This window comes from Protomyctophum parallelum (assembly GCF_964188405.1).
Source record: "Protomyctophum parallelum genome assembly, chromosome: 18".
Classification (NCBI taxonomy): Eukaryota; Metazoa; Chordata; class Actinopteri; order Myctophiformes; family Myctophidae; genus Protomyctophum; species Protomyctophum parallelum.
Genome location: NC_139716.1, coordinates 24,088,218 through 24,102,970, shown reverse-complemented (window position 1 = coordinate 24,102,970; position 14,753 = coordinate 24,088,218). Strand labels below are relative to the sequence as shown.

The 14,753-nt window shown below is 45.1% G+C and overlaps 1 protein-coding gene across 1 annotated transcript in view; it reads left to right on the top strand.

The window, feature by feature from the left end:
* nrxn2b (neurexin 2b) overlaps nt 1-14,753 on the top strand; it is a gene marked incomplete at both ends in the record, with an annotated part of 864,412 nt that overhangs the window by 58,533 nt on the left and 791,126 nt on the right. Inside the window, one exon of the mRNA XM_083789063.1 lies at nt 10,507-10,527. Within this exon, the coding sequence (XP_083645189.1) occupies nt 10,507-10,527 (21 nt within the window). The remainder of the gene's footprint in view (nt 1-10,506; nt 10,528-14,753) is intronic.

Below are 14,753 nucleotides of genomic sequence, written 5' to 3'. Positions count from 1 at the left end.
TCGGCTATTTTGGCCTATTATGACCCACAATTATTCTGGTTACAAAGGAATAATGTAATAGTATCTAAACCTTGAGAAAGACTATTTTTTCTAAACGCTGTTTTGGCTTTTTTTTTGCCATAGTTCACAGTAGACTGACAGGAAGATAAGGGGAGTGGCATCCTTTTCAACGTGTCCACATCTAGAAAAACAAAAACAAACGTGTATTAAAGTTCTTAAAAAGTTTTGAATTGATGTCTACAGCTCTGACATCTTCAGAACGCTGCTGAAGGCGAACATAGGCTAAATGTCATATTTGATGACAAGTCAGACTCAGAACGGTATACCGCAAACGGACAGTTACACTGAATCACCAAGACAAGTGTGTGTGTGTGTGTGTGTGTGTGTGTGTGTGTGTGTGTGTGTGTGTGTGTGTGTGTGTGGTTGGTTTTTGGCACCTTTGACCTGCCTTCATTGTTGTTCAGAGCCCTTAGGTGTGGCTTTTTAGCCACTTGAATAAATCAAACAATAATCCTTACTTAATGTAGCCCAGTCCAAAATTCATCCTTTAATTCATTTAGACTACTGGCTAAAATTCCTGTACAAAATAAATAGATTAAAACATTTAAACATTATCCTAAAAAACCCTGAATGCATGTGGTTTAAATAGGGTCAAATATATGGAAGAAGCCATGTATTAAAATGGGAAACTAATTCACAGTGCTTTGGGTTGAAACCTTGAATTAGTGCATTAGGCCTTTAATGCCTAGTTTGTTTGCATTGAACATTGCCCAGCAGATGGTGTGCAGGCACACAACCTATCTTGTTAGCAGAAGTTGTGTCAATCTTGTTTTCTTTTGTTTTTGATTTGTTTATGCTTAATTGACAGCCAATCAAGAGTCCAGTCTCAGGGGGAGGTGGGTTTTCAGAGCCAGCTAGGGAACAGGTGTTCTAAATCAGCCCAAAAGCCTCTAATCAGTCATTCTAACAGAGACGGGCAGAGTGAGAAGTCACAGTTTGTTCAGTTGATCCTGTGTGAAAATAAGTTTGTAACCTTGGTTGACGACCAGTTATCCTGTGGTGTGAACTTTATCGATCTGCAAGAGGTAAATATGCCTGTTTAATGTTTCTGTGCTGTAACTTAATGTTGGAGTGTAACAGTTAATGTGTATGTATATTGGGACTAGCAATTAGCATTTTCACAACATTGCATGGCTTTGTATTGTGTTGTAAATGCATAGCTTGGCATTCTAATTGATTAGTTTAAGTACAAGCTACAACTATCTCTTCATGATGTAGTACATGGACTTGTTGCTTAGCTGATTCATTTGCTTCAGGACACTGGCAATTGTGAGCATCACAGTTCCATTGGAACACACTGCCCTGATGAAGAGTGGCTGTCTCTACTGTTTCTTCTTCCTGAGTGTTTCTTCTGGACGGTTTTCTTGGGAGTGTTTCATCACACAGCTAACCCTCACCATTCCCCCCATCACACAGCTAACCCTCACCATTCCCCCCATCACACAGCTAACCCTCACCATTCCCCCCATCACACAGCTAACCCTCACCATTCCCCCCATCACACAGCTAACCCTCACCATTCCCCCCATCACAGAGCTAACCCTCACCATTCCCCCCATCACACAGCTAACCCTCACCATTCCCCCCATCACAGAGCTAACCCTCACCATTCCCCCCATCACACAGCTAACCCTCACCATTCCCCCTCTAACATATCCCTGGACTCGTGAGTGCTGTACATGAGCACGTTGCATTTTATTTTCTGCTTGTGAAACAAGTGAAGCGTCCACTACAGTTTGTAGGCCACAATGCACCCAAGCCACGAGCGTTCAGTTAGGGTCACTAAAGAACATTTAAGTTGCAAAATCAGGTGTGTGTGAGTGTGTGTGTGTGTGTGTGTGTGTGTGCGAGTGGGGCCCATAACTGTATGAGATCTGTTTTGTACCATTCTGCAATTATTCACATTCTGAATCCTTTGTGTTTTATTTCATATTTCATACTGCATTGAGAAACATTAATTGTTTTTGGTGTTAATAAATGCCCCTGTCTATGCTAGGTATTTAAACACATTCAGTGCCTAAGACGTCATGATCTTGTGTCATAGCTCATAGATAATTAATGTTTGGTAATGAAACAATTCATTTATGGTAATGAGGTAATTCATGTTGGGTAATGCTTGTTTAAAAAGTAGTTTAAAGCAAGTAAGAAAGGTAAAAGCATAATTAAAGGTGTATAAGGTAATTACATTCTCTAACTTTATTTAGTGGCACTGTCAACTGAATTAAAATTACATAAGTACAGAGTTAAAAAGGTAATAATTTAGATTACAGATTACAAGAAACCTCATAGCTACCTGGGAAGGGTGTTACACTTAATATAACCTAGCAAGACCTACTATACAAAAGTGCAAACCGTGTTGCCTGGTAATTTACTCTACAGTATTTCAGTGTGTGTGTGTGTGTGTGTGTGTGTGTGTGTGTGTGTGTGTGTGTGTGTGTGTGTGTGTGTGTGTGTGTGTGTGTGTGTGTGTGTGTGTGTGTGTGTGTGTGTGTGTGTGTGTGTGTGTGCGGTGTGCACACGCAGTAGTGTGCCCTGCTGGCTGTTTTTATTCTGTTGTGCTAAAAACACAACAGATCATTTCTCCCACAGAACACGTGGTTAATTTGAAATAATAAGGGCTACATCACATGTTATCACAGGAATGCTTTTCTCTGAGACCTTCTCCACCCCTGGTGTTCAACCTTTTTTTTATACAAAGGCCCATTATTTATTTGGCATTTGAGCCACAGACCATAATTTGATGAGCCTCTCAGACCCCAAACTAAAGAATATTTTGTTTTGTATTGATATGGTGCCATAGGAGAGATAACAGGCAAACGATGAAAATAACTATTATTTTTCTACATTCTCTAATTAGACATCTTGTAAATTAAATAATGCAGATGTTTAACAATAATCTAACTGTGAACGTAGAATGAAACCAAATGGGTCCATTTGGTTTAATTTGACTGTCTCAAGGGTACAAGGGTACATTGGTTACATAATTTATAGCTGGGGACCACCTGGAATCTCTTCAAGGACCACAGGTGGTCCCCGGCCTACTGATTGAAAACCACTGCTCTAGAGCAGGGGTTCTCAACCCCTCGGGGGGGTCCCCAAATCATTTTTGGAGGGTCCCCAAATTATTTTCAAAAGGGGAAAAAAAGTTTAGTTTTTTTGCAACTGGAAAAATTAAGAGTTTACATAGTGCACATACAGTAGTGCATGCATACACTTTCCTGAATGATTATATCTGGTTTCAGTATTCATTTATGATGTATTTCCGCTATTATTGAGGTTATTGTAGCGGCCATTTGTATTGGGTGTGGGGAGGGGGGGGCGGGGCGGTGGTCGCGAGACATGGCCAAAGCATTTCTGGGGGTCCCCATGCAGCCCAAAACGTTGAAAAGCCCTGCTCTAGAGCATAAAGCCCTGCTCTAGAGCATAAAGCCCTGCTATAGAGCATAAAGCCCTGCTCTAGAGCATAAAGCCCTGCTCTAGAGCATAAAGCCCTGCTATAGAGCATAAAGCCCTGCTCTAGAGCATAAAGTTCTGCTCTAGAGCATAAAGCCCTGCTCTAGAGCATAAAGCCCTGCTCTAGAGCATAAAGCCCTGCTATAGAGCATAAAGCCCTGCTCTAGAGCATAAAGTTCTGCTATAGAGCATAAAGCCCTGCTCTAGAGCATAAAGCCCTGCTCTATAGCATAAAGCCCTGCTCTAGAGCATAAAGCCCTGCTATAGAGCATAAAGCCCTGCTCTATAGCATAAAGCCCTGCTCTAGAGCATAAAGCCCTGCTCTAGAGCATAAAGCCCTGCTCTAGAGCATAAAGCCCTGCTATAGAGCATAAAGCCCTGCTATAGAGCATAAAGCCCTGCTCTAGAGCATAAAGCCCTGCTATAGAGCATAAAGCCCTGCTCTAGAGCATAAAGCCCTGCTCTAGAGCATAAAGCCCTGCTCTAGAGCATAAAGCCCTGCTCTAGAGCATAAAGCCCTGCTCTAGAGCATAAAGCACTGCAGCTCTAGAGCATAAAGCCCTGCTGCTCTAGAGCATAAAGCCCTGCTCTAGAGCATAAAGCCCTGCTCTAGAGCATAAAGCCCTGCTCTAGAGCATAGTAGGCAAAGTAAACTTTATGCAACCTTTTAAGCAAGAACAAAAGCATGGGAATACATCACATAAAAGCATTTATCATGAAACATGCGTAAGCTAAGAAAGTAACAGTGGAATATCTATATAATGAAACTATACATACACTATACATATAAACTATACATATTTACTACTATGCTATACATATGTACTATGGCGTGCTATGACTATATACAATACAATTATAGTGCTGTCTACATAACATGCTATAAGTCTGTGTCAAATGCTATCTAAGCCAACATAAATGCTATCTAAGGGGTTAGGGTAAGTGCTATGGGCCATGATGGAGTCTGAAAAGGTGGGTTTTCAGGCTACGGCGGAAGATTGGGAGTGATGCTGCAGTTCTGACTGCAATGGGAAGTGCATTCCACAGTTTTGGAGCCAGAAGGGAGAAGAGTTTGGGACGTGTGGAGCGTTGTCCCGGCGTTTTTAGTGAGGGGACTTCCAGTTTCCCTGCGTTGGCTGATCTGAGTGCGCGGGAGGGTTTGTAGGGTTCAATCATACTTGCAAGATATGGGGGAGCCATACCTTTGGTTGCTTTGAATGCCAGCATCAGAGTTTTGTATTCTGTGCGGGCAGCGACCGGGAGCCAGTGGAGGGAGCGGAGCAGGGGGGAGACATGTGAGAATTTTGGCTGGTTGAAGACCAAGCGAGCTGCTACATTTTGGATCAGCTGGAGAGGCTTAAGTGCACATGCTGGTAGGCCAGTAAGGAGGGAGTTACAATAGTCGAGTTTTGACAAGACTGTTGTCTGGATTAGGAGCTGGGCTGATTCCTGGGTGAGGAACGGTCTAGTTCGTCGTATGTTATAGAGTGTGAACCTACATGATCGAGTGACAGCTGTGATGTGAGCTTTGAACGAGAGCTGACTGTCCAAGACAACACCAAGATTCCTGGCTGTTGGGACAGACATTACCAGGGCGTTGTCTACGGAAATAGTTAGCTCTCGCATAGGGCAGGACTTAGCTGGGAAGAAGAGAAGCTCAGTCTTGTCTGGGTTCAGCTTGAGGTGGTTGGAGGACATCCACTGTGAGATGTCAGCCAGGCATGCAGTGATGCGCTCTTCCACCTGAGTGGCAGAGGGGGGGAAGGATAGGAACAGTTGTGTGTCATCGGCGTAGCAGTGATAGGATATATTGTGAGCAGAGATGATAGTGCCAAGGGATTTAGTGTACAGTGAGAAAAGGAGGGGACCAAGTACAGATCCCTGTGGGACCCTAGTTTGGAGGGTTCGGGGGGATGATAACGGACCTTTCCAGGAAACCTGGTACTATGGTGTTGACAAAGCTACACTTTAGTTTGGATGGTGTTTGTTGACAAAGCTACACTTTAGTTTGGATGTTGTGCTGAGGCACGTAGAGGTCACAGGCAGACGTGTTGTGAAATATGGAGATTCCAGGGTAGGCCTGTAGCCTTCACAACAAACATATATATAAGCACTTTGTTGTTACCGTTAAGTATCACTCCGGTAGAGACGGTTGAAGCATCTTGACAAGATGAACACAGGCGGTGGCAATTATTTCTGCAGCCCGTAAGTGTTTTTTAGTGCTAAAATGGTGACACGTGTTCACATGCTATATCAGTCACCATAACAGCCACTTACAGACAGTACCTTTAGAATGACGACATGAATGGGTTTTTATCAGATGTGCAAAAGGAAAATTGTGTAGAGGAACTTCATTCTGTAGGTCAAATTGTAGTGTGGCTCTCAGTAAATGCATTCACTGAATCATGACATCAGAAAAAGGTCAAGCTCAGCGACGGTACTTGTTCTAATGATAGACTATGCACAGACATAGAACACTAGATTTCCATGAGGCCACTCTCTCTCAGTTCTGTGTATATTGCAAGTGGCAATACATAGATTTCCTTTACAGAGCTCGCCTGTGAAGTCATACTGTACTACAATTGGAGACATGCTAGCAACTCTTTTAATCTTTCACTTTGGGTTTTCATCCGTTTTAAGAATTATTATTACAAGTCCTTAGGCCTACCCGTTGTGAGATACTTTGAGAACCACTGATCTAGGTCAGGGGTTCTCACACTTTTCCATGTCTCTATAAGCACAAAAGAATGAAATCAGCTAAAATAGACACATTTTGACAATGAATACATGTCTCATATAAATTACTTGTATCCTTTTTTTTCTTTTCCTGTCCTTTTCCAATTAGCCACTCTGGCGGCTCCCACTTTGAAAACCACTCGTGCAGCCTAGCTAGCTTTGATTATTCAAACCTAAACCCCATTGTGTACTTTCAATTAAGTGCGTGGAAAAGGGGGTAAACGCAATGATGGAGAGGTGGCTATTTTTCTGTGCAGGCGTGCCTTCCTTCCCCGCCGCTAAATCCTTTAGTTAGCTTGGCTAAGGATTAGGGCTGGAAAGTCTCTCATTTGCCTCCAAAGGCCTCGGGGATTCAGAGGCATGCAGAGAGAGAGAGAGAGAGAGAAAGCACATAATCCAGCTGCTCTCGTCCGAGTTTTCCTATTTAATTTACAGCCCTGCATGTGAATTCTGCTCGCTTTAATGCACCACATGCTCCTGATTCATTCGGATATTTCTTCCTCCTCCTACCTTTTGTCCCGCATTTCAGGTCGGTGATATTTTCACCCCAATTTAACTGGTAGAGAGGTAGTGGCCCGGCTGCCAATTTGAACTGGGGTTTGTTATGCCTAGCACAGTATATACGCTTTGTTTTTGGTGTTCTCATTAGTGTCAGATTGGACAGAAATGGAACGTGGAGGTGGGACTTCTCTCTCGGGAAGGTTTCTAATAAGCCCCGGATAAGAGGCCTTGTACCACCTGTATGTCTGGAGGAAAGGCCTTTAAGCTCTAAAAGAAAAGGGAAAAGGGGAAACTTGTTCGCCAGCGGTCTCCCATGGATCCCAGAACGCTGCAGTGAAAAGACTGCCGATCCCTATGGAGCTGAAAAGGCCCGGGGCTCCTGTAGGATCTACAGTACGTAATGAAAACGCGCTGCGGGATAAAGGTAATGGCTGAGTAAAGACTATAGCGGGGAGCTATCAACAGCATGAAAGGGATGACTTCAGAAACATCTACAAGCCAGTGGCCTATCTCTCTCTGAATGAAATAGTATCATCCCCCCTCCTCACATGTGTGACATAACCACTTAAAGCTGAAAGTAGTTCTCTAGGGCTCTATATATACTTGGCCCCATAGCCCTGCTGTTTTCTCTCTACACTGACTACTATGCTACAATCCACTCACGTTCAGAATCAGAATAACTTTTATTGTCACATTACAGGTTTACAGGTGTAAAACAGTGGTTGATGTTTGTTTTGTGTGGGAGACACATCTTCTTCTTCTACTCCACTACATCTCAGGGGCAAATATTGTACTTTTACTCCACGTTTATTTCAAAAGTTTAGTTACTTTGTAGATTGTGATTATCATCACAAAACATAGAACCACTTCAGCCCTTCAGTATATTCATTTCGGCCTTTTGAAAATAGTCAATATTAGATGAAGACGGTCCTCCTGGAACTCTGTTGTTGGTGGTCGTGACACTGTGCGGAGCATCACTGCAATATGGTTCGTTCTGATTATGCCGCTGGAATGCTTTGGTCTTCTCCTGAACGGCAGACTTGTTCACGTGTCGAGGCGAGTCGTGCGGGTCTTGAAGTGAGAACTCTCGTGCAAATGAACAAACAGACGTTGAATGTCGCGTAGGAGGAAGGATGACTGGATGGATATCCTGGCTCTGTTCATGAGCCTCTACCTTTGAACGTAGGCGTTGTCAGGTGTGACTTCACACACACAACAGAGAGAGAGAGATAAAGGCAGGAAGAAGTCTGCCATTGTAGTTAAGTATAGGAATGAAAGGGGGACTGTGATGTGATATGAGAGAGGCGGAGTTGTGAATCACAATAAAACGATGGAAGATTATTCCATGTAACTGTTTTTGAAGTCGGATTGCTATACAGTACCTCAATTTCGTAGTCTAGTTAGAACAATGAGTACAAAGAGATGCTGATTCTGATAAGACGATGAATGTTATACAGTAAATCAACATTTGTTTTCGATTTGAGGGCTAGATAATTGTGGCGCCACCATACATACATACATGCATACATGTATGTATGTATGTACATACACACACCTACACACATACACGCATACACACACACATGACCCAGCCGACCACCCAGCCAATGAAATGTACCATAGTTACGTCATCAAAAATACACAATCCCTGATTGCCCGAGCGACGCCACATACCCAGCGGAAACCAGTACGCTCTGCTCGCGCAAGTAATAAATACATAACGTGTTAATTTAAAGCTGAAGGTGTAAAAATCCGCTTGTACGTGTAACTGGATTTGAGGCTGACCTTGATTCGCTCACTCCCTGTGCGGCCACGCCTGCCCGGGGCACATTTATACATTTCAACGAATCATCATGAAATCTTAATACTAAAAGCGACAGCACAGCGGCACCCCTTCCCCAATCCCCACCCAGCGCACACATACAGGCCCTTCATGGTGGCCTTGTATGAAATATACAGCAGATGGATTTATATCTCTCTCTGTCTGTCTGTCTGTCTCTCTCTCTCTCTCGTCAAACTGAGTGCTTGACCTCCGCAGTTTCTGTATAACTGCTTGTGTGACTCTGTGACACAAAAGGGCCGCTCCGCTGAAAGTATATAGCACCTTTTCTCCTCTTTCTCAGTGTATTCTTCTATAGCGCCGCCGCTCCGCTGAAAGTATCGCACCTTTTCTCTTCTTTCTCAGTGTATTCTTCTACAGTATATAGCACCGCTCCGCTGAAAGTATATATAGCACCTATTCTTTTTTTCTTTTACTGTGCATTAAAAGCTTTACACAATGAACCACTTTGGCATGTACTGTAAGTCTACCTTCAGGGTGCTGTTGATTGTGCCGCAGCTCGGTGTGTATATATAATAAATAAATAAAGCAGCCGCATCAAGGCTGATGCCCAGGAGCCACAATAGAGGATCAGGAATGTGGAGTTCTCCATAGGGGAGCCATGCAACGCTGGATGCCTGTTCTCCTCGCTTTGTTCAGCACACTGTTGGGTGGGTTGGGGGGTTCCGGAGACAATGGCGGCTTTCTGACATTAATAAGCACATAGCCCCTGCCGCTTTGGGGTACAGTACAGTTAGCTAGCTCTCTTTCCTGAGGCGCCCAGCTGGAGTGCGATGTCTTTGACTCACTCTCTCTCCCCACGCTGTATCGTTAAGCCAGAATCACATATATGGGATTTCGTGTGTATGATGTCTCCCCCTTAGGCGGGGCGTCTCTTTGACTACCGCATAGTCTCCATGCTAGTTGCCTGCCTATACAGAGTGTGTATGTATATGTATATATATTATATATATATATATATATATATATACATAATAATATATGGTGGGTAGAGAGGATTACTGTTTTGAGATATTCCATAGGGATTTATTTTAAGTGAGAGATCTCTGCACTTTTTCTCTCTGAATTTCTAGGCCATTCATTACCTTGCCGCGTTTGGAATAAATCAGCAGATGGAGGCTTCAGTCAGGTCAAAGAGAGCATGTCTGGTGCTTATCATAGACGTCTTTGTTCAGCCGACGGTGACCTCAAGTCTACTTTAGTTTTGGATTGCGTGGACCCCCAAATCATAGAAGCACATAGGTTCAACGAGGCTTGTATTGCGTACTGTAAACATCATCATCATCATTTTTCGACCGCGGTCGAGATCATGGATTGCACAATGCCACGCAAGACTTCCCGGTCCTTCATTGCCTTCCCCGGTTCCTGTTTACTGATGCATGTGTCCCAATAGCGATGACATCTGGGAGCGAGAGTTTTCTACCGCTTTTCTAACACCTCCAGGTCTTTAGTTTACTCAAGTTAGGGAATAAGACCTGGTACTTAAGACACGCAAAATACAGCCCATAACCTCATGATCAGCTCTGTAGCAGTGGCCGGCAAACTGTGTTCTTCTGGATCGGACTATAGTGAAGAAACACGGGGAAGGTATTCGATTAGTTGATGGGTGGCTCTTCCAAGAGAGATTTTGCGCTCTCATTATAAGGCGGGTGTAAGTGCCATTTCCATGTGTCCTTTAAACCTCTTATACTTAGCTGGGATGCCTAGATCTTATGCATGTCATTGCAGGTTGACCCTTCCTAGTTTGAAAGAAGATATACAGTATATGAAAATAATGAGTGTAAACAAAGCGAAACTATTTTTTAACGACTCCCCCCCCCCCCTCTCTCTCTCTCTCTCTCTCTCTCTCTCTCTCTCTCTCTCTCTCTCTCTCCCTCTCCCCCATGTGCCGCATGCGGTCCGGTCTCCCCCTGAAGCAGAAGAGTATGCTGTAGAAGGTAAGACCTCCACCTTGTTCCTCGGGCCCTGCTCTGACAGGCTTTCCTTCACGCTGGCCTCCATGTTGGACGTCAGCGCAAGCTGGCAGCGTGTTGTTTTCATGCTGTTTGAAGCCTCCCTCTATGGGGGAGGGGCATTGTCAGTTTGGACTGCGGTTTTACGTGACTTCCACGGGGCCTTTAAAACATTGTTGTTTTCCAAATGAAAAGCTGCAGATTTGCAACCCAAAACGGAAACCCCTTCTTTTTTCTACCTCTCGGTTATTTCACCTTGTTTTATTTATCTATTTATTCTTTTATTATTATAATTTGTATTATGGGTTCTGCTTTCTTGTGTCTTTGGACTGAGGTGGGGGGGGGGGGGGTGGGGGTGGGGGGTGTGGTTGTAGTGCGATTGAATTGCATTTGATGAAAGTGCTGGCATGCCGGAAATCTCCAGACAACCTGGCATGCTGCAAGTCAAATTTACAAGTGAGCGAGGCCATTATTCTGGAGTGACATGGCAAGGTTTGAGACCTCACCCTCCTGCCCACATTATTATACTGTACAGCGAACGGCTCGCCCGTCTTGCTGCAACAAGGGAGAAATGAAGGCAGCCAGCCAGTCATGGATGGGGGGCCCCTCGGGGCCTCATCATCAGCCCTGTGGCCAGACACTAAACTAGCTCCCAGCTCAGACAGACAGACAGACACTCAGTCAGACAGACGGTTCAGGTTTGCTCACTGATAAGTCCCCCGGCACGCTGCTCAGTGCTCAGGGCCCTCTTTGACTTTGTAATGGATATGGAAGACACTCACTGTAACTACTCACTGTACAGTAGATAGGCATATCGTTACGCTACTGGTGGGTCAAGGGATGCATGGAGGGTGAATGCAAAGGTACTATGTTGTAAAATCTGGAGTGTTCAACTTCTGGTCCGGGGCCCACCACCATACAGGGGTCCAAATGGACCATTTTGTACACTCTCAGGCCTATTCATACTCCAGTTTTAGGTGATAAGTGGACCACCGAAATGGTGGTTAGTAAAACAACAGAGAGATGCATGTGTTTGGGTGAGCTTACCACCATGGCTCAGTGACGTCATGTTGTAGTTTTCGGTTAGGCTTTTACGGGCTTTTATAGGCTCACACGCCGAAAATAGCTCTATCTACAAGCTCATGCATGCACAGCGCTTCACGGATGCATCGCTTTGTGATCTACTGAGCTTGTAGATCAGCCATTTCTGCCATGTGCCACACGTCGTACGACGGAGCATAAAGCATTAGAACTCTTTTGAGAAAAATGTCAGCTGTCTGAATTAGGAAGGATGGAAGGATTATTTTTTTCCACACACAATCAACACTGACACTGTCATTTGTGTCTGTTTCTTTTTTTATGAGAATTTAGGGTGATGGATTGCGCGTGAGTTCGTGAGTTCTGAACCAGCAAGGAAAATAAGTAAAAAACAACAAAGCATAAAACAAGTTTCATGCTTTTCCCCCCTCCTATCATTGAACAGCTTAATTCTGTTCCACGGTAGCCTCGGTACCCAGGCTTTTATTTTCGTTGGGCTCAAAAATGTTAAGCCTGGGAAAACGACACACATTTCCTGGTCTAGGAGTGTGAGTGAACTACAGTGCAGAGGAGGCGTCGCTCCAAATAATGGTGACGTCACTTTTCTCCACTGTTTTCTACCAGGGAGGGCAGGGGCGGTGCTACCCATGCACCCCTCTAGACCAGAAAGCACGCTGGCTGGGCCAGGCTAGCTCCACGGCAAATGCCACACGCCGCACCGCACCACACACAACACTGGAGCATGAGTTATTTAACGGGTGGCATATTGGAAATGGAGTGCATGGCGTATGGTCTGGCGCTGTTTCACTGTTGCCAGCCGACCCCCGTGAACTCAATTTGAATTTTGAACCCGGGTCGACGCTGCACTTCTGCATAATGGGCTGCGTTTGATGGTGACATTCTCTCGGCCTTGTTTGAATGTTATGTGACGATCACCACAGGGGTGCCTGTGATTACTCTGTGTGTTTGTGTGTGCGCGAGCGAGCGAGTGTGTGTGTGTGTGTGTACAAATTGGTTTATATGGTCTCTGTCGGGCAGAAACCTCTTATCTTCTCTTATCTGGAGGAACAGCGAGGCACCGCGTGACATTTACCATCCAGTCCACATCCAACATGCATGGCCCCTTGTTTCGTGTGTGTGTGTGTGTGTGTGTGTGTGTGTGTGTGTGTGTGTGTGTGTGTGTGTGTGTGTGTGTGTGTGTGTGTGTGTGTGTGTGTGTGTGTGTGTGTGTGTGTGTGTGTGTGTGTGTGTGTGTGTGTGTGTGTGTGTGGACACTTGAACCCTAATTGGACCTGAGTGGCTCTGTACTAGACCAAACATCTTCCCCAAAAATAGACGACCTCACAACACGTCACAGCGTCATACGTTTTCAGCATGTATAGATCAGCTATTTTTGTCCCCCAAAACGCTGAGATTCAAATTAATTTAAATCAACACCTGGAGGTTTTCCAGTGCTGAGCGGCAGGTGCTGTGTGGCCATGTGTTTCCAGAGCAGACAGTCCCCAGGGTGGCCCCCGGGAACAGGGTGGCCCCCGGGAACAGGGTCCAACAACAACCAGCATTGCCTCTCAGCAGTGGCTTATCGTCAGGGTGGGCCCATAGCAGAGGGGGCCCCATGCAGTTCCCATATCGTTGCTGTTGGGCAGAAACCGCTTATCTCCATATTTTGAGTTGGAGCGATTGCATTCACAGGAGGAATTTACTAATGTTGCTCTTATCTGGGAAGTCTGGAGCTCTCTGGTGGAGCTGTTGCCCCCGCGACCCAACACGGTTGAAGATGGATGAATGCATGGATATTTATTTCGTAAATCAACGCCCTATATTTGACCATGTAGTATATCAAAAGTATAGCAGATCCACATGCGTGTCAGTCCGCTATACTTTTGCTGTTTCGCTGTATGATTTTGAATCCAGAAAAGTAAACATTTTGGACATATGAAGTTTCCTACCGCGGACAGAGCCGATATTATGAACATTCACCAGACTACAGAGAATCATCAGACGGACTTACAGAACTGCACAGTGGAGCTTTATGCGCCAGTGATTCTCAACCTTTTTAATTTCAAGGACATGCACTGTTTGATATGCGTTGGTTAGGCCATGCAGGACCTCATTTGATGTATATATATATTTTTTTTTACTTGATTCAATCTCCATGCAGTCTTAATTTAACTCTGAGAGTGTACGAAATGGAGTCAAATGGAAATGTAATGACCTAACTACCTGGGGGACCCCCTGGACTGCAGAGGTATTTCCATTTGAACCAGTATGTGTGCAATATGCAAAGGCTTTAGCTCAGTTTCCTTTTGAGCTGCATGGCACCGACCGTTTGTCAAACTGCTTGGGAACATGCAGAGCTTGTTTTGTTATTTCTTGCATTATTAGGGCAAGGGTAAGGTGTTGGAGGTTGAGTTACTCTTTTACTTGTCAGTGATTTTGAACGAGACATTGTCCTTGTATGTGTAGGTCTTGGCATATATGTCCCAGATGTCCGGCTATAATGCTAAAAGCAACTCCAGTAAGTGAGCATGCTGTTGTTCCCCGGCACTTTCCAAGAATTGTACCCAAGCTCAAAAAACCCAAAACTCTCCCAGTGCAATACTTTCATTATAGCTGTACTTTCTCCTGTTATACCTTGCCAAGTCCCACTAGTCATAAATTGCTAGTAACGGCTCAATTCACTTGCGTCGTCCCAACGCACGGCAATTTAATGAATACAAGGCGAGCTACCGTGTGTTCCCACCGCGTTGTGTCGCAGTAGTTACACTCGATCTGTTTAAATGGCTCATCGTCTCCGAAACACCCCAGAACAACGGGAGCACGGCTTGCTCTTGTTTCCGCTCTATTCTTAGGGTTTACCCCCGCAACCATATTTGGGTCTAATTAGTGTCGTCGGCGACCCCGCATGTTACCGAGAAGGTTGAGATTGATGATGTGAGGGGACCTTGAAAGCCCGTGGGAGGGGCGGGGGCCCCTGGAAGGCGGGACACGGCCGCTGGCCCGGGCTGGCAGCCGCTAGGGCCACGATTGATGTTCCAACTCAGGACACTGACCTGTTTTCGCTGCCAGGCCAGACGTGCCTGTATCTGTATCTGCACATATACGCTGTACGGCAGCAAGGGGCCAGGCTGGCGCGCGTTTCCCCCCAGAGAGAGAGAGTCCGGGCGCATTCC